Source organism: Copadichromis virginalis, linkage group LG6, assembly GCF_057382275.1.
Source record: "Copadichromis virginalis isolate Kocher_CV1m ecotype Utaka linkage group LG6, C_Virginalis_male_GT1.1, whole genome shotgun sequence".
Classification (NCBI taxonomy): domain Eukaryota; kingdom Metazoa; phylum Chordata; class Actinopteri; order Cichliformes; family Cichlidae; genus Copadichromis; species Copadichromis virginalis.
This window is the reverse complement of record NC_140623.1, coordinates 2,039,557-2,059,825: the sequence shown is the minus strand read 5'-3', so window position 1 is coordinate 2,059,825 and position 20,269 is coordinate 2,039,557. Positions and strand designations below refer to the sequence as shown.

General features: G+C 44.6%; 1 protein-coding gene across 1 annotated transcript in view; it reads right to left on the bottom strand.

Moving 5' to 3' along the window:
- LOC146706901 (glycine receptor subunit beta-like) overlaps positions 1 to 19,061 on the bottom strand; it is an 85,668-nt gene extending 66,607 nt beyond the window's left edge. Inside the window, exons 1-2 of the mRNA XM_085458191.1 lie at positions 18,930 to 19,061; positions 5,018 to 5,147 (exon numbers count right to left, since the gene is read on the bottom strand). Of these exons, the coding sequence (XP_085314317.1) occupies positions 5,018 to 5,147; positions 18,930 to 18,948 (149 nt within the window). The 5' untranslated portion in view covers positions 18,949 to 19,061. The remainder of the gene's footprint in view (positions 1 to 5,017; positions 5,148 to 18,929) is intronic.
- Between the last annotated feature and the right edge of the window lie 1,208 nt (positions 19,062 to 20,269).

Below are 20,269 nucleotides of genomic sequence, written 5' to 3'. Positions count from 1 at the left end.
ACCACTTTACCTACTGAGCTATCCCTGCCCCATATGGTGTTTATGATAAACAAGTTACTGTACACGTAGACTTGTCACGTCCTATGACCCTGTGTTTTTGGACTTTTAATTTCTGGGGTGTTTTTTTTTGTTTGTTTCCACTTCACTCATTACCTTAGTTTGCCTGTGTTCCATTACGTTGTACTGTTTTTCATGTCGTACTGTGTTACTTTGTATTATGGGGGTTTATCCAGCTATATTTATATATGTTTATATATAAATATATGCGGTGGCCCCTAGAGACAAAACACGTACAAACTCCAAAACACATTTCTAGCATGAACTGAACTTCCAAACTTCCAAAGCAGAGCTACCTAGATGACTTAAATTACACAATTGAAAGCATGAAAGCATATGTGTATTGTTTGTGTATTTATACACAAGCATTCACATATAGTCAAATAATAAAAAACAAAAAAGTTTATTTACCTGTTATTACCAGATCCGGTCGTTGGTACTTGCTGGCTTGTGTAGCCACTAGGTAACAAAAGCTCAACACTGCCCCTAGCATCCTGGAGCACTTCTGTTGTCATTGTACTGTTTTGAGTTTTTATGTGCTTCTGAGTTTTTACGTGTTTTGGAGTTTGTATGTGCTTCGGAGTTTGTGCCTGGTGGACAAAAAATTGGTTAAGGGTTCCCCGAGCTTTCACGCCCCTCATGTTCTTCATGTGCCCACCACTAGAAGCATGCCTATGGAAAAAGTGCGCCGGCACACAGTGCAGTGCGCTTTATAGGTGTTATCGTGCACTTTCCCAGCCAGGTGTTTTCCTTTTCCCATTCCTCCCTGTACTTTTGCAGCCTATTTTTCTTTCTCTGAGGGGAACAAACATTGCTGCTCTAATGCTGGGCTTACTGGGCTTAATTCTGGCCCATTTTGAGATGATTTTTGAGTCGTGCGACCGATTTGGTGATTGGCCCAATTTTGGCCTTCATCGTGCACAGTGGCGTGTCCAGCGGGGTGGCCTGGGGGGGCACAGGCCACCCCCCCAACCAGACTGGCCACCCCAGGTGCCACCCCGAAGCTAAAACAATAAAATTTAATGAATTATCAAATGTACGATTATGGTTTCACAGTGAAGCTCAGATATCCGAGGGTAACTGAATGCAGCACCAGCTTCTGCAATATGCGCATCATGTTAGCAAAGGTAGGAGAGCCAAGCACGAAAGACGGCACCGCAGAAAACATTTTTTCGGCGAAAGATTAACAAGTTAACATAGCTGGACTAGCCATCGGACGTTTGCATGGTGGGCTGATGACTTATTAGGGGCGATCGTGGCTCAAGAGTTGGGAGTTCGCCTTGTAATCGGAAGGTTGCCGGTTCGAGCCCCGGCTCGGACAGTCTCGGTCGTTGTGTCCTTGGGCAAGACACTTCACCCGTTGCCTACTGGTGGTGGTCAGAGGGCCCGGTGGCACCAGTGTCCGGCAGCCTCGCCTCTGTCAGTGCGCTCCAGGGTGGCTGTGGCTACGATGTAGCTTGCCGTCACCAGTGTGTGAATGGGTGGATGACTGGATGTGTAAAGCGCTTTGGGGTCCTTAGGGACTAGAAAAGCGCTATACAAGTACAGGCCATTTACCATTTATTTATTTTTTTTGTAACGGCATGAACAATGAGAAGTGGTGGATTGGCCACATGCTGGCCGATGTGTAAAAATAACTCAGTTGTTTGGTGGTGGCTATGGCGGAGCTTCCACAGAGGCAACAGGTGGATGAGGGAAGGTGAGGCAGGAGGAGAGACCCGAGGCAGCCGCCGGTCCAAGTGTCAGGTGAACTGAACTTCAGGTAAGAAGTTATGACCTGCAGTCTATCTGGGTCAGATATAAACCAAGTTTAGGTGCAGTTTATTTTCATTGTGCTGACTTTTTACAGTCAGTTACAATACCTCATACTGCGTGAGCTAGCATGAGGAGTTTCTATACAGCTGTTCAGTTGCTATGATGTTACTGATAGTGAACTTTATTTTATTCATAAGGTTAGTTAGTAGAGTTGCCAACAGCTCCTTAAAAAATGGAATGGTCCCTCATTCAGAGAATATATTACGCGTTTCGTATTGAGCTGAGAAGAGACGCAGTTTGTCCCGTACTTCAGCTAGGATGGAAAAAGACACAAAGCTGGAGTTATTCTGTCTTTACAGCTGCCTCTTCTATTGCTACTTCAATCATGAAACTGATCAATGATCAGCTGATCGTCTCTCTTGTTTGTTTATCGCCCACTTTGCGCCATGAAAGAGGAAACCAGCGGATGTCGCGCTAAACAACAGCAGCACGTTTAAGCTTGATCAGCTGTTGTTAGAATTTATTTAATATTAATTTCTAGTATCAGCTGATGTTTGCTGGAGCCACAGCTGTAAAGCTGCTGGTCATGATGTCGGTTTGGATATGTGGTGAGAGGGAAACATGAAGATGAAACCAGGCGATGTCCTTACTGAATCATCAGAGCTGTGATGGAGAAACAGGTTTACCTTTTAGGTGACATGAATGAGTTGAAGGGAAGTTATGAACTGTTTCTGAGAGACAAATAACACCAGGATCCTTTTCTAAGTAGCTGACAGCTGGTAACTGTGCAGGGGCGGGTCTAGCAAAGTGTTGCCAGGGGGGCAGGTAGGGCATTAACAGGGAGAGGGGGGCACAAAGAAATACTTTTCTTTTTTATTCTCATTTAAAATATCTCGCTTTTATTAAATAATTATCTAAATCGTACAACCAAAGTTTTTATCTGACATAAAATGTATAGAAATCATACATATACCAAAAAGACAGTGTACATCACTGTCACAACAGTGTTTGTTTTCATTCAAAGGCTTTATGGCTTTAATACCTGGTGGGCCGGTCTGTAGTCAAAATGCCCAATTTTCTGTCCCAGTCCAGCCCTGCAGGTTAATACTGGCAGTGTCACCATGCCAGCTGACTGGATTTCATCATCAGCCAGTGTTGTTCTTTATCAATATTACCAAAGTTTACCATAACGCAGCATAGAAAGTATTTACTTGCTTTCAGGTTTTATTCAAATGTTAGTCTTTTCATTTGTTTCCCCACTTTTTTCATGTTTCAAAATCAAACACCAGTTTGTGAGAAGATTATCTTCTTTTTTTTTTAACAGGCATTGGCTAATTTGCCAATTGTATGTCAAAAATGTTCATATTTTAATATTCAAAAATGTTTTTGCCCAAAACATATGTGCACTACATGTCAGTAAAAATACTATGCAAATATTGATGTCCTTGAATGCTGAGTAAACACTGACTGATTGTATCTCTTGTACTTTATCAACGCAGTATCTAAAAACTTTGCACCGTAGTGGTTAAAATCTCATTCTAATAAGAGTTAAAAGCGCATTCGGTTATTAGGTTTACAGGGTTATTGAATTATGGTTAACGGTTGGTAGAATTGTTTTTAACATTATCTGCCAATTACATCTGCCACCCTTCTCCAAATCTGTGCCCACTACCTGGCCCCCCCAACAAAAATTTTCTAGACATGCCACTGATCGTGCATCTTGTAGTATACGTGGGGTAACGAGAAGCGATTAACACCTCACGACCAGCTCCCGATCATCAATCGCTCGTGAGGGTGTCACCACAGCCGCTCACACTGCTCACGGGCAAACACGTAAACGTCGGTGAAAAAGACGAAGCAGCATGGCTGTGCGGCCTGTGATCTGGACACAAGCGATGGAGGCACAACTTGTAGAACTTTGGAAAGCTCATCCGAGCCTTTTCGATGTGGCATCACAAAATTATCACGACCACAACAACCGTGAAAATAGTTGGATTTACATTGCTGCTTAATCACAGCTGCCTGATCAATGTTTTTCATTAGCAATTTAGCAAAGTTGATGGTGGTGGTGTGCGTGTCTGTGAAAGACAGAGAGAGAGCGCGAGCGAGCGACATAATTTCTGTTATAACCTTCATTTTATGGAGGCACAGTGTGAGCACTCAGGTCGCATCAGAGCATCAGGCGGTATAGTGTGAGACCCTGCATCGTGACCGACCAACTTCTAACCTCTGCGAGTCAATCGTGCAGTTTGAGCAGGAGCTGAATAACGTGACTGAAAAAATCGCACAGTGTCTGCTCAGCTTTAGGTGTACTGTCGTCCGAGACTTGCACCGCAGTGTCGGCGTTTGTTTCCCTGTTGGCCATGCTTCTTGTTGTGGTCATCTGTTGTCTTCCGGTATTTTCTCCGTAAGCGACCTTTCCTCGACCAATGAGATGAGCGGTAATCTGAATTGTCATACTCAAATTGTCATAAGTGTGGTGTCAGCTCATTGGTCACAAAGCAGGAGAGGGGCTGGGAATTATGATTTCAAACAAAGCGTTAATTCCATAAACATTTATAGACTACTTTTGATTCTCACTGTATTACGGGACAAAGTGCGTCCCTTATTAGCTCAATACGGGACGTGTACTTTTGTTTCTAAATACGGGACGATTCGGTTTTTTAAGGGACGGTTGGCAACCCTAGTTGTGGCGTTAACGTCATTTCAGATTAACGCTGACAGCACTAGTGGGAACACAACGAATATGACTGCACATTTACTCTGACATCATCCTAGTGCAAAGACAAGTGGAAGCAGACAAAAACAACAAGCATGCATGCTACAAACTTTACAGAGTCATTTAGACAGCCGTTAGCACATGATTCTCCTTATGGGGACCTGATATGTTTAATATGCTGCTGAGAATATAGCCCTGAAGAAGCGTATAGTATAGCTTTTATTTTGGAAAGAGCCATTTCTCTGTAATAAACTCTCTTTTCCAAAGATCAGTGATTTCTCGATCAGATAGATTTATTTTTTTTATTACTTTGTTGTTTCAGCAACATTAAATTTAAAAACTGTACTTTTGAGTTAAAATATATATTTATAATTTTAATAAATGACAAATTAAAAAGGCATGAACATTTTTTTGTATCGAAAAAATATCGAACCGTGACACCAAATATATATATATATATATATATGACAACTGTATGTTACTCACGATGGACAGACAACTTGCTTTCCTTTTTTTCCTTTCTTTGTGGATTTTCCTTCTTTACTTGAGGCAAGTTGCCAACAGCAGAGCAGCAAAAGCAGCAAAATCACTGGCCTCAATCCAACAGCCATGGTGCCTGAAACAGAGTTTAATACTGGCCTCAGTACATACAACATATAGCTTTAAAAAAGAACAATATTGTTGCAAACTTAGCACAAGATTTCACCACATGTAGGAATCCACTAGAATTTATTTTTTTATGCATATCATTATAGATGTGATTACGTTTTGGAAATACATCACTTTGTTTGAGACTCTTTACAGTATTTATCTGTGTCTATGCTATCACATTCAGCTTAAAGCTTGAAAAATACTTCACTGAAATTTGTCCTAGAAATGTTCACGGAGTATAAAACAGAAAGGTATTTAGCTGACAAACTAGCCAGACAGAAATAATAATGAAAATAAATAATAATAATGATCTATTATTGCTGTGTCCCTTATAAACCTAGGAGTGGCAGCACCATTTATACTCGCCTCATCTTAATTGGATATAGTTATTCAATTCATTAAGTGTTAATCCATATATCTACGGTCAAGGACATTTTTTAAAAGCAGGATGCCACTTTCTACATGAAAATGGTTGTGGCGTGGGTGTGGTCCTTGGCCAGCTGCAGAGGAGGCGTGACGCAGTGAGCTCCCGGGGCGGCGCAGGGGCGGGGTGAACAGGTGTGCTGGGATCTGACAGTGATTGTGTCTCTTTATGTGTTGGCAGTGACAGACGGAGACGAAACGTGACAGCAGAGAAAGAGACACAATCACTGTCAGATCCCAGCACACCTGTTCACCCCGCCCCTGCGCCGCCCCGGGAGCTCACTGCGTCACGCCTCCTCTGCAGCTGGCCAAGGACCACACCCACGCCACAATGGTATATGTAGGTTTTTGAGATGCCTCACTTGAAGTATTTTACCATTATATTTTATCAAGATATTTAATGTGACAAAAAATCATGTTAAGAAGAAATAAATTCATAGCTACAGAAATCACTTTTTACATTCTTTGGTTTTATACATGTAGCTTACAGTATATGTACTAAAAGTCTGTATACTCAGTAATGCAGCATTGGTACATATTGGTAGGATGGCCTTGATTGTCTATGAGTAACAATAATAATGACATGTTCAGTGACCTTTCTGACACAGTTTTAATGGTGCACAGTTTGCAGCCAATCAAAAAAGTTCAGTGTGATTGCCCTTCCTGATCTGTAGGTGTCACTGGCTCTGATGCTCCCCGAGCTGACCACATCAAAATACAACATCCTCTTCACTATAAACTGAAGAATTTTGTGGCACATGTTGAAAGACCTCAGCTTCCTCGGAAAATAGAGCCTGTCCATAGAATGTTTTTTTCTGGGATAGTAATGCTAATTCCAACATTTCAAGTTTATGAATGTTTTTGCTATTGCTATATAAACAATTAATATTTGGTTAAAGTTCAACTTTCATTCAAAGGTTTTTGGAAAATATTTTGCAACTTTTTGGAAAATTGTTTAATTAATAATAGCCTTTATACATCCTCCTCATTCCATCTGAAGTTGATCACCATTTCTTTGTCTTTGGCCTTATTAAGATTCAGAAGATGATGAGTCAATAAAATGAACAAGATTTCTGTACTCCTTGCCCATCATTTTAAAAGAGCTATCCAAGCACAAGCAAAATTCCCAAATTAAACACTCTGTTGTTGTTGTTTACTTTTGACCAGTTACTGGGATCGAAGATTCTCTTGCCCTTTCTACCAGCAATTTGAATGTTTGTCTTTAATAAAAAACATGAATACAATAAATATATAAATAATCACAAATCAAAAGGAAAGGTTCTTCTATTCAAAAGCATTATATGCTGTACATCAAAATTCTCCTCTTTTTTATAATGATAGACTGACAGATAATTGAGGAAATATTTTAAATTTCTCCAAACTCCTCTGATACATCGAACATGCAGACCCAAGCTTGTTTCACCATTGGCATTTATTATCAGTGGAGTGATTTTAATATCACCGGATGGCTTATATAACTGTTTTATTACACCAATCTTATCACTGCCAATAACAAGCTAAGTAACTGGATGCTGGCTTAATTTACCTAGTCATAGTGGCTTATAGGAGCGTGTGTGTTTGTGTGTCATATTTTTTTAAACATGCATCCATCCATCCATCCATCCATCCATCCATCCATCCATCCATTCATTCATTCATCCATTTTTAAGATAAGATAAGATAAGATAACCTTTATTAGTCCCACACGTGGGAAATTTGTTTTGTCACAGCAGGAAGTGGACAGTGCAAACGTTATGAGGCAAAAATTAGAATACAATAAGAATAAATACAGTACACAACTGTACAGAATAGAATAAAATAAAATACTATATACAGTAGAATAAAATAAAATAAATATACAATAAGATAAGAATAGAATACAAATACAAATACTATATACAACTGAGTAAAAATACAACGATGACAGAAAGGATTATTGCACTTAGTATTATTGCATATGTATGGATGTGTGTGCTTGATCAGTTAAAGTCTTTATTATGGAGTCTGACAGCAGTGGGGAGGAAAGACCTGCGAAATCTCTCCGTCCCACACCGTGGGTGCCGCAGTCTCCCACTGAAGGAGCTGCTCAGTGCTGTCACAGTCTGCTGCATGGGGTGGGAGATGTTGTCCATCAGGGATGACAGCTTAGCCGCCGTTCTCCTGTCACTCACCACCTCCACTGGGTCCAGAGGGCATCCTAGAACAGAGCTGGCCCTTCGGATCACCCTGTTCAGTCTCTTCCTGTCCCCAGCAGAGATGCTGCCGCCCCAGCAGACCACGCCATAAAAGATAGCAGAAGCCACAACAGAGTCATAGAAGGTCTTCAGGAGTGGGCCCTCCACTCCAAACGACCTGAGTCTCCGCAGCAGGTACAGCCTGCTCTGCCCTTTCCTGTAGAGGGCGTCTGAGTTATGAGTCCAGTCCAGTCTATTGTTCAGATGAACACCAAGGTACCTGTAGCTGTCCACAGCCTCAATGTTCATACCTTGGATGTTCAGTGGTTGCAGTGGAGAATGCTTGTGCCTGCGGAAGTCTACCACCAGTTCCTTGGTTTTACTGGCGTTGATCTGGAGGTAGTTCAGCTGGCACCAGTCCACAAAGTCTTGGGTCAGACCTCTGTACTCCTTGTCGTCCCCATCAGTGATGAGGCCGACTATTGCAGAGTCATCAGAGAACTTCTGCAGGAAGCACTGGGTGGAATTGTGGGAGAAGTCTGCAGTGTAGATGGTGAAGAGGAACGGAGCCAGAACCGTTCCCTGTGGGGCCCCCGTACTGCAGACGACCCTGTCCGACACACAGCCCTGAGTCCTCACATACTGTGGTCGGTCGGTGAGGTAGTCCAGGATCCAGGTAGTGAGGTGATGGTCCACTCCAGAGTTCACCAGCTTGTCCTTTAGAACCGAGGGAAGAATGGTGTTGAAGGCACTGGAGAAATCAAAGAACATGATTCTCACAGTGCTTCCAGCGGTCTCCAGGTGAGCGAGGGAACGATGTAGGAGGTGAATGACGGCATCATCCGCTCCAATGCCAGGCTGGTAGGCAAACTGAAGTGGGTCCAGTGATGAGCTTATTAGGCGCCGAAGCTGAGCCAGGACCAACCGCTCCAGGGTCTTCATCAGGTGGGATGTCAGAGCCACCGGCCTGTAGCTGTTGAGGTCCTTGGGGCGTGAAGTCTTTGGCACTGGTACAACACAGGAGGTTTTCCAGAGCTGTGGGACTCTTCCCAACCTCAGGCTCAGGTTGAAGAGGTGCTCCATTTTCTTCCAGGGCCTGGTCGCGGGGCGGTAGCCTAAATATAGAAGCCTAGACCTCCCTCTCCCCAGCCACCTCCTATAGCTTATCCGGGGAGAACACCAAGGCATTCCCAGATCAAGCGAGAGAATTAACCTCCTGGGTCGGCTTCCTCCTGGTGGGCCATGTCAGAATACTTCACCCTCACTAAGATTATGCCAGTGAGGATGACTACTACCACTCAGCGTCCTCCTCAATTTTGCATTCTTCTTGTGTTGTAAGTGCTATTTTCTAGTTTTTTTGGCAACAACTAACCACCTATGACAGACAGACTCTTTTAGACATCCTACAACATTCATAATCTGGGACCACACTGGTGGCTTAACTTGGATACCTGAGCAGAAACAACGCTGGAGGAAAAGGGAGAAAAGAGCCAGAGTTCTGGTCAGGCTGAGAAACAGACAACACGTTTCCCCCGTTTCCAAGATTTTTCTAGCTAACATCCAAATTTTGGGGAAAAAAATGGATGAACTGCTTTCCACAGCATATTATGGACTGCAATGTCTTTATTTGGTTGGATGCCTCAATCCCTGAATCGGCTATTCTTCCTTCTCCATTCATCGTCAGGACTGGACAAAGGAGTCCGGTAAGTGGAGGAGAGGTGGCGTGTCTATAATGACTAACAAGCAATGGCGTGTTTCATCAAGGTGCTCCCCTGATGTTGAACACCTCATGATCAAATGTGTTCTGTACCGCTGTTTATATTTTTTCCCCCTACGCTGACACTGTGTGGGTGCTGCCCAAGCTATATGATGTCAACCACTGGCAAGAAGTACTACACCCCAAAGCGACAAAGCCAGCCTGAAGAAAGTTCTGCCATGTAAGCTTTCCAACATGAATTAGAATAGAATTCAACTTTATTGTCATTGCACATGTCACAAGTACAAGGCAACGATATGCAGTTTGCATCCATCCAGAAAGTGCTTTAGCAATAGATATATTACAAAATATATATTAGCAATAAAATTGATATATAGGTATACTACAAAAATGGGTCTATTATGGGTATGTTACAATGTACATGGTATGAAGGTATGTTATGAATATGCTATACTGTACTGAGTGTACAAGGTATGTACAGGCTATGAACAGGATATAAATATGAAAACTATACAGAGATATGAAATATGAAACTATACAGAAATATGAAATATGTTATAAACAGTTGAAGAACTATAATTATTGTATTGTACAGAATGATTGCCTATAAAGCATTTACAGTAGTGCAGTTTAGATCAGTGAGATATGTGGCTGATTTCAACAGTGGTTCTACAGTGGCTATAACATCCTGGATCACCTTTAGACCCCTTTCACATGTGCCTATAAAGCCCACCTTTCAGCAAATCAGATTACTCCTCAGTCCTGCTGCTACCAGCCAATAGGCAGAGGCTGAAGCACGAGCAACCAGCGACAATGAAATGATTGGGTTCAATGCTGAACCAACTAATCACACATGGTCCTGCATCACTCCTTCCACACTATGTACTGGGAGGTTTTTCAAACTGCTGCCAACAATAACGTAAATGACCACACAAACTGCTTACTGGATACATCCACAAATGAATCAGTGTGGTTGACGTTGTCTCAAACATCAGGCGCATGTGGAGTGGGCTAAAAACCATAACACATTTCAAGGGGAAGAGCTACAGCACAGTGGAGATGACTGGTTCCCTACCTGAGGAGCTGAATGACCTTATAAACTGTACCGTCTGTGAAGGTTCTCAGTCATCCAGGTCATTGTAGTCAAAGGAGCTTGCAAAGAAAAGCGTCTGGACTTCTTTAAGTTGCTTGAAGATGTTTCACCTCTCATCCGAGAAGCTTCTTCAGTTCTAAGGTCAAATGGTGGGGAGTCCCAGATTTAAACCTAGTGGGAGTATCCCCTCACAAGGGGGGGGGGGGGGGGGGGGGGGTACTCCCACTAGGTTTAAATCTGGGACTCCCCACCAGTTGACCTTAGAACTGAAGAAGCTTCTCGGATGAGAGGTGAAACGTCTTCAAGCAACTTAAAGAAGTCCAGACGCTGTTCTTTGCAAGCTCCTTTGACTATAAACAGTACCGTTTAAAGGGTTGGGGAAACCTGCAGTGAACAGACACTGAAGAAGTCACTTGGATGAATGACGAAACGTTTCTGTCATCCACGCCACCTGCAGCCTCTGAGTCTTCATCCACGCCGCCTGCAGCCTCTGCCTCGCCTGGTGCTGCGGGGGCCAAGCAGTCTTCAGGTCCCAAACTGCCTCCTCAACATCACCGGCCACTTTCCAGGCCACCGGCTGGGTGTCATTGCCGTCGGTGATGACCTCCTGAACGCCGCCGCTGCCTTCCACATGGCCGGTCCCCGGATCTGCTCTGTCGCCGCCACTGCCTTCCGCGTGGCCGGCCCCCAGAACTGTTTGCCCGTCTCCGCCGTTGCCGTCCACACGGTCGGCCCCCAGAACTGAACTGTTTTGGCCTCCTGCGCTGTCGGCCTCCGGGTCGGCCCCCTGAACTTGACCATCTGGGTTTTTCTGCCCGTATGTCCCGCTGTTTGCCCATGACGTCATTATGCCTGTTTACGAGTCTGTGTCTCTGTCTGTCGTGTGCTTCCTGTTTTATTTTGTAGGTCTGTGTCCTATGTCAGTGCGTTCAGCTTTGTGCTCTCCCTGTCTCGTCAGTGTAATCAGCGTCAGCCGTGTCTCCCAGCTGTTTCCTCTTCGCTCCGTTCACCTCTTGTATTTAGTGTCTGTGTCTTCCCCTACTCGGTGTCGCGTCGTTAACGTCTGTTCACCCTCGCTTCCTCTGTGTGTTCCGTTTGCCAGCCAGCCTTCCTGCCTAGTTATTCTGTTCTTCCAGTTTACTTAGTGTTTTTCTGTTCTGCTTCTTACCAGCAATAAAGCTGTGTGTTTTGAGTTACTTCTGCCTCAGTGAGTCCTGCATTTTGGGTCCTCTCTTCCTGCCTGCCTACACACAGACATGACAGTTTCTCTCACTGAACACTACGTCCATGGTGAACAGAATCAATTTTGGGGATTTCCTTACCTGGATGATTGAGCATGCATCAAAACATAATTTTAGAGATAATATGCAAAATGGAAGAAAGCAGTTCTACATATTTGTTTAATATGTGCATTGAAGGACTTATCCTAGTCAAAAATGACTCCACAGTGTTACTGGAGACCAAGGTAATGCCATTCAGAGTAAGCATCTGGTTAGATACCATATTTCTAAGATTTTCTGGGCTGAGTACAAAAACTTCAGTTTTATCTGAATTACGAAGCAGAAAGTTAGAGGCCATCCAGGTCTTTATGTCTTTAAGACATTCCTGCAGTTTAACTAATTGGTGTGTTTTATCTGGCTTCATGAATAGATAAAGTTGTCGTTGTCAGGATGAGGTCGTGGACGAAAGAAGGAGGACCCAAACGCTGGACTCACAGGTAGGTGAAGATTGGTGTTTTATTGTCAACGGAGTGAACAAACAGAACAGAAGTAGGAAACGGCTGGCCGGCTGGACGACTGACTGAATGGATGAATGAAAGACTGACTGACAACTGACCGGCTGACCTGACGGAACTGAACAGAGGACAACCTAACAGCGGCGAGAACAACATCACAATAACATCAATGACACGACATTGGACTGGTTGAACTGAGGGACATAAATACACAGGCTGAGTGATGAGAGATTAGAACCTGGTGAGTACACAGCTGAACATAATGACCTAATGATAAACGGGAAGAGGACGGAACATAATGCACATGGACCAAGGCTAACACAATAAAACAGGAGGTGAAGCAGACAGAATATAAACAGTGAACATGAACTAAGAATACTGGGTCAAAGACCCAGAAACCCTGACAGTACCCCCCCCCCCCCCCCCCCCCCCCCCCCCGCAAAGGCCGGCACCCGACGGCCAAAAGAACGAAAAACCAGAACAGGGCGGGCGGAGGGGGCCCAGGACGGAGGGACGGAGTCCACACAGAGACAGTTCAGGAGGGCGGCCACGTGGAAGGCAGCAGTGACCACTGAGCCGGTCCGGTGTGCGGCTGCGGCGGTCGAGACGAGACAGTTCAGGGGGCCGGCCGTGCGGAAGGCGACGGCGGCCACTCAGGAGAAGAGGGTCCGGGGGCCGGCCGTGCGGAAGGCGACGGCGGCCACTCAGGAGAAGAGGGTCCGGGGGCCGGCCGTGCGGAAGGCGACGGCGGCCACTCAGGCGAAGAGGGTCCGGGGGCCGCCCACGACGGCGATGGCGCCCGGCCAGTGGCCTAGCCAGCGGTCTAGAAAATGGCCGTTTAGCTTCAGACCCAAATGAGGCTGGGCCAGGCGAGGCTGAAGGCACGGAGGCTGAAGGCACGGAGGCTGGGCCAGGCGAGGCTGAAGGCTCTGAGGCTGAAGGCTCTGAGGCTGGAGCCGGACCAGGCGGAGCAGAAGCAGAGGCCGAGGCCGGGCGTGGGTGCAGCTGAGGCCGAGGCCGGGCCGGGCGTGGGTGCAGCTGAGGCCGAGGCCGGGCCGGGCGTGGGTGCAGCTGAGGCCTCTGGCTGGAGACAGGCAGGGCCAGCGGGCGCGGAGACCCCTGGCTGAGGAGCGGCCGGGCCAGCGGGCGCGGAGACCCCTGGCTGAGGAGCGGCCGGGCCAGCGGGCGCGGAGACCCCTGGCTGAGGAGCAGGAGAGCTCACAGCTGGCTCTGGGTGCTGTGGCTGCAGGTCCGGGAACTGGACGGGATGGTGGACAGGCGACTGGGAAACAGGAGGCAACTGGACTACAGGGCACTGGGCGGCAGACTGAGCTACAGGTGACTGGAGGACAGGTGGAGACTGAGCTACAGGTGACTGGAGGACAGGTGGAGACTGAGCTACAGGTGACTGAACTGACTGGAGGGCAGCAGGAGACTGGACAGCAGGTGAGGGAACTGACTGGAGTGAAAGCTGAACAGCAGGTGAGGGAAATGACTGGACTGGAAGCTGAACAGCAGGTGAGTGAACTGATTGGACTAAGGAGACTGATGGATAAACAGAGGCCGGTGAGGCTAATGGCTGAGCTAAAGAGTGAGCTAGTGAAGGGGACAACAGTGCAGCCTGGGCTAATAAAGCTGGGGCCTGAGCAGGGGACACCTCAGCTAGCCTAACCAGTGATAGTGCGAGGGCATGAAAAGCTGGATCAGGAGGTGGATGAAGAGGTGAAGTGGCAGGTGGACAGGTTAGCTCTTCCAAGCCTCCAGGGGGGTCAAGCTGGGTTCTGGTTGCCCTCAACCTGGGCGCTGGGACGGGCACGGAAGGTGGCTGGACACCAGTCACCCCCACCTGAGAAACAGAAGCAGGTGTGGAGGCAGACCGGGTCACAGCTGCCCTCCTCCTGGGGGCTGGCACTGGTGTGGGCGTAGGCTGGGCCCCCATGCTGGTGGGAAATGGCTGAATAATGGGTGTGGAAATAACGACTGGGTGAGTGATACTGACGGGTTTATTGGGGAGTGTTCTGGTCTTCCTGCCACCGCTATTTACAGTCTTTAACTGAGCTGTCTTTGGGGAAACAGAGCAGAAAAAGTCTACCCAGTCCACATTGTCGTCCAAGAGGGACGTTCCCCATGAATCGGAGAGGCGTCTATTATTTATCTTATGTGAAGAGTCAACTGAGGAAGGTGGCAAACAGTCACTGGGACTCACCGCCGGGAGTGGCTGGAAATAGTCCATGTTACGGTGGCGTGTGTGCCGCTTTCTCCGGGTAGAGGAAGCGGGCGGGGTAAACAGATGAGCCTCTGGCACGGGAGCCTCCATTGAGCCGAGGTGGTAGGCGGAGCCACTGTGCCATGGCGAGGTTGAAGGTCCGGTGAGTAGAACGGCTGGCAGTCTGACAGTCGTCTGCATAGCAGTGACAATGCGTTCTATCCCTTATGATACTGCCTAAGGCAGTGGTTCCCAAACTTAACTTAAAATACTGTATAAAACACCTTGAGGCGACTGTTGTTGTGATATGGTGAGTATAAATAAAATTGAATTGAACTGAGTATTTTATTTCCTCTTCAATGGTTAAAATTTTATTTGTGAAGAAATTCATGAAGTAAATATTAGTTAAGGTTAAACAAATGCTTATCTTACAGGGAGTGCAGAATTATTAGGCAAATGAGTATTTTGTCCACATCATCCTCTTCATGCATGTTGTCTTACTCCAAGCTGTATAGGCTCGAAAGCCTACTACCAATTAAGCATATTAGGTGATGTGCATCTCTGTAATGAGAAGGGGTGTGGTCTAATGACATCAACACCCTATATCAGGTGTGCATAATTATTAGGCAACGTCCTTTCCTTTGGCAAAATGGGTCAAAAGAAGGACTTGACAGGCTCAGAAAAGTCAAAAATAGTGAGATATCTTGCAGAGGGATGCAGCAGTCTCAAAATTGCAAAGCTTCTGAAGCGTGATCATCGAACAATCAAGCGTTTCATTCAAAATAGTCAACAGGGTCGCAAGAAGCGTGTGGAAAAACCAAGGCGCAAAATAACTGCCCATGAACTGAGAAAAGTCAAGCGTGCAGCTGCCAAGATGCCACTTGCCACCAGTTTGGCCATATTTCAGAGCTGCAACATCACTGGAGCACCCAAAAGCACAAGGTGTGCAATACTCAGAGACATGGCCAAGGTAAGAAAGGCTGAAAGACAACCACCACTGAAACGTCAAGACTGGGCCAAGAAATATCTCAAGACTGGTTTTTCTAAGGTTTTATGGACTGATGAAATGAGAGTGAGTCTTGATGGGCCAGATGGATGGGCTCGTGGCTGGATTGGTAAAGGGCAGAGAGCTCCAGTCCGACTCAGACGCCAGCAAGGTGGAGGTGGAGTACTGGTTTGGGCTGGTATCATCAAAGATGAGCTTGTGGGGCCTTTTCGGGTTGAGGATGGAGTCAAGCTCAACTCCCAGTCCTACTGCCAGTTTCTGGAAGACACCTTCTTCAAGCAGTGGTACAGGAAGAAGTCTGCATCCTTCAAGAAAAACATGATTTTCATGCAGGACAATGCTCCATCACACGCCAGCCACGCTGTGGAGTACACAGCGTGGCTGGCAAGAAAGGGTATAAAAGAAGAAAAACTAATGACATGGCCTCCTTGTTCACCTGATCTGAACCCCATTGAGAACCTGTGGTCCATCATCAAATGTGAGATTTACAAGGAGGGAAAACAGTACACCTCTCTGAACAGTGTCTGGGAGGCTGTGGTTGCTGCTGCACACAATGTTGATGGTGAACAGATCAAAACACTGACAGAATCCATGGATGGCAGGCTTTTGAGTGTCCTTGCAAAGAAAGGTGGCTATATTGGTCGCTGATTTGTTTTTGTTTTGTTTTTGAATGTCAGAAATGTATATTTGTGAATGTGGAGATGTTATATTGGTTTCACTGGTAAAAATAAATAATTGAAATGGGTATATATTTGTTTTTTGTTAAGTTGCCTAATAATTATGCACAGTAATAGTCACCTGCACACACAGATATCCCCCTAAAATAGCTAAAACTAAAAACTACTTCCAAAAACATTCAGCTTTGATATTAATGAGTTTTTTGGGTTCATTGAGAACATGGTTGTTGTTCAATAATAAAATTATTCCTCAAAAATACAACTTGCCTAATAATTCTGCACTCCCTGTAATAGAGCTCTGACTTTGTGTCAGTCTCAGGATCTGAACTGTCACATCTTTTCAGATCTTTTAGACCTATTTTATAACTACAAGACTTTTATTCTCTGTAGCTGTTTTATAAGGTTTAGGCAAGAAATTCTGACTTTAATTTTCATGGTTTGATTAGGTTTGAACAACACAACTATTTGGCACCTAAAGTACACAATGGCTGCACAGTGGAACTGCAGTTAACATTGGTAAAATTACTGCAAGTTGGTTTCTTGTTCAGACCACACATGGCCTCTGTGTGGAGGTTGTACGTAATAGGTTTCCTTTAGCCATTCTAGTTTCCTCCCACAGTCCATAGACATGCATGTTAGATGACCGGTGATTCTAAATTGCTCATGGAATTGTAAAATGTTTCAAATGTACATGTACAGAATAAAAGCAAAACAGCAATAGATTTGTATTAAAAGTTAGAGCTGGTTAGTTAAAATGTTACTTCCATTTAGTTTTACTGGATCTCAGTGCAGCATTTGATACAGTTGACCACAACATATTACTCAAACGACTGGAGAACTGGACAAGTCTTTCAGGAACTGTACTAAACTGGTTCAAAACATACTTAGAAAACAGGAAATACTTTGTATCAATAGGTAACTTCACATCTGAGCAGACAAGTATCACATGTGGAGTTCCCCAAGGTTCCATCTTGGGACCCCTTCTGTTTAACAGAGAAATTTGGGTGTAGTGATGGATGCAGACCTAAACTTAGAAAAACACATTAAGACAATTACAAAGTCAGCTTACTATCACCTCAAGAATATTTCAAGGATAAAAGATCTGATGTCTCAACAGGACCTGGAAAAACTAGTCCATGCATTCATCTTTAGTAGGCTTGACTACTGTAACAGCATCTTTACAGGTCTACCTAAAAAAAAAAAAATCAGTCAGACAACTACAGCTCATTCAGAACTCTGCTGCTCGAGTCCTCACTAAGACCAAAAAAGTGGACCACATCAGTCCAGCTCTGAGGTCTTTACACTGGGTGCCTGTCCGTCAGAGGATAGACTTTAAAGTTCTGATGCTGGTCTATAAAGCTCTGAATGGTTTAGGACCAAAATACATCAGTGACCTCCTGACACAGTATGAACCTTCCAGATCCCTCAGGTCATCTGGATCCGGTCTTTTATCAGTTCCCAGAGTCAGAACCAGACACGGAGAAGCTGCATTCAGCTTTTATGCTCCTTATACCTGGAACAAACTCCCAGAAAGCCTCAGATCAGCTGAAACACTCAGTTTATTCAAATCCAGGTTGAAGACTCACCTGTTCTCAGCTGCATTTGAATAAAGCAACAAATCCACACTTTTAAGCTTAAATTTCAAAACTTACATTTACCTACTGATTTTATCTACTGTTCTGATTTTATCTGTTTTGATTTTATATACTGTTTTGTTTGTTTGTTAATTAGTTTGTTTGTTTGCTTGTTTTAATCAATTTTAAATCATGCTTTTTATTTGCTTTTGTTTCTAATGTCTCTGTAAAGCACTTTGAATCACCTTGTTGTTGAATTGTGCTATACAAATAAACTTGCCTTGCCTTGCCTTGCCATTCAATCTGCAAAAAGCTTTTTCATCCACTGTTACTATGGTGACAACTCCCACCCCCGGTGGTGATATCAGACTTTGTCTCAAATTTTTCAGGGCTTGGTTGGATCATTTTTATTTAGCAATGTGACTCCTATTCTTTTATTGTTTTAAGAAAAGTTATTTTCTTCAAGAACTTTTGGAAAGAGATTTTTCTGGTTATATTGCAAGACTGACACTGAAGGTGACAAACACCTTGTTCATCAGCAAATATAGCAAAAACAGTAAATAGGTTCATGGTAAAATATATCACCCCCTCCCCTTTTGTCATCTGTTTGCCCATCTAGATTGAATAGATGCCCTTTCCATCTATACATAGCAAAGTAATATATTTTTTATTTACAGCAGAACTATATCTATTGGTGACCCAGCCCTCTGCATCTGACAAGTTTTACCTTGAGAAGATTAAGTTAGAAGAATAATCATTCAGAGAAACTAGTGGAACAGAGAAAGGGGAAGTGACAGAGAGAAGCATAGCATGTAGGGGAGGTGGGGGGTGGGTACTGCGGCGTTAGATCACACTGTCGAGATGCAATGACACAGCTCACTGATGCTGCTGTAGTTTTACATAGGAATTGCTCTCTGGTGCAAGAAAACTGCAAGTGTAGCAAAAACTCATACATCACAGGTACAAAATGTACAGCGTCACAAGGACAGGACAATACTAAAGCCTTTTGGTATAATATGATTTACAACTATCTGTTATGTTCTCTCTTCTCTTTTTCTGTCTCGACTATGCGCGTGCAATCTGACCTACAACTGCAGCCACAGAAAACAGTCAGAGATATTCAGCATTCCTTTGATTCTTACCTTTCTTTAGTTGGGCCATTGATTCTGCTGCATTACTGAGATTCAGCGGTTAGTCAGGGTGATGCTGCTCTGGCTAGAGCTAGGCTACATCCTCTCTCCCTCTCCTTCTCTGCTGCACTCTCTGGTGCATGTTCCTTTATCTGCACTGCTCTTGTCGTCTATTCCAAGTTCCTGTCTGTCTGGCTAGAGGAAGTAGCACAGTAATGTCACTGATTAACAGCTCATGAGTAGGGAATTTTATACATATTACATTACTTGTGTGCTAATTGCTTATTTATTTATTCCCTTTTTTAAAACATATTTAACAAATGGAGAAGAAAAGAGGAAGCAAGAAGTCTAAAATCTATCTACAACAGATTAACAGTATTTGAAAGTTATATCCCTAAAAACAGAAAGAAAACCCAGCAAAGACCTGACACAGCACCTGAGAGATGCATCTGGACAGTCAGATGGGAGCGTGGTTGTCAAGAAATTATTTTTAAGGAAAGACATAGGGTGAAAAGGTTAAGGTAAACACAACAACAACAAAAAACTTTATCAAAATGTTTGATGCCGTGATGAATCCAAATGTGAAAATTTTGGTTCAGATTGTTGGCAATATATATGGATTATGAATGGAGGAGGTTGTCAGCAAGGAACAACAGTCACTGTCTACAGCCAAAACGTTTTGGATGCTTGGTTTGGGTCCTGCATTTCTGCCTATGCTTATATAAAAGAGGGATGGCCTGGCTCCACTTCCTCCCTCTGTACTAATGTGAAGAAAACTGCCATCTTGCATTTTTACTGCCACAGTATGTGTAGTAGTGATTTGGGGTGGAGTTGCTGCAACAAACCCCGCCCACATATCTGACCACAAACACACCGCTTGCACTTCTTATGCAGAGATGGGCAGTAACGCGTAAGCCGATTACTTTTTTCAAGTAACGAAACATTGCCGTAGGAACACTGCATTACTGCGTTACTAAAACCGTGATTTTTTTTGCGAAAATGTCTCATGACAGTGACGTAAGCGAGTGCGACGTTCGTGACAACAGCTGTATGCAGATCAACAATGGCTCATATATGGAGTGCGGGAGAGAGTGTGAACGTGCAGCGTTTAAAGCGTGGAAGTACTGACCTTACTTGTTGATTCCATAAAAAGTGACAAAAACATTAGCGTCCGTTGTGCGTGGGAAGAAAACTTCTTTTTACAGCGAAAAAAACCCCCCCTAAACTTCCAAGCAAGCACCAAGTGCGCTACGACGTAATGGGAAATTCAGAGAAACTCGCGGATCCTTCCACTGACCGCTGCAGCACACCTGCACCAGCAGTGGCGGTCCTAGCCTGTTTGGCGCCCCGGG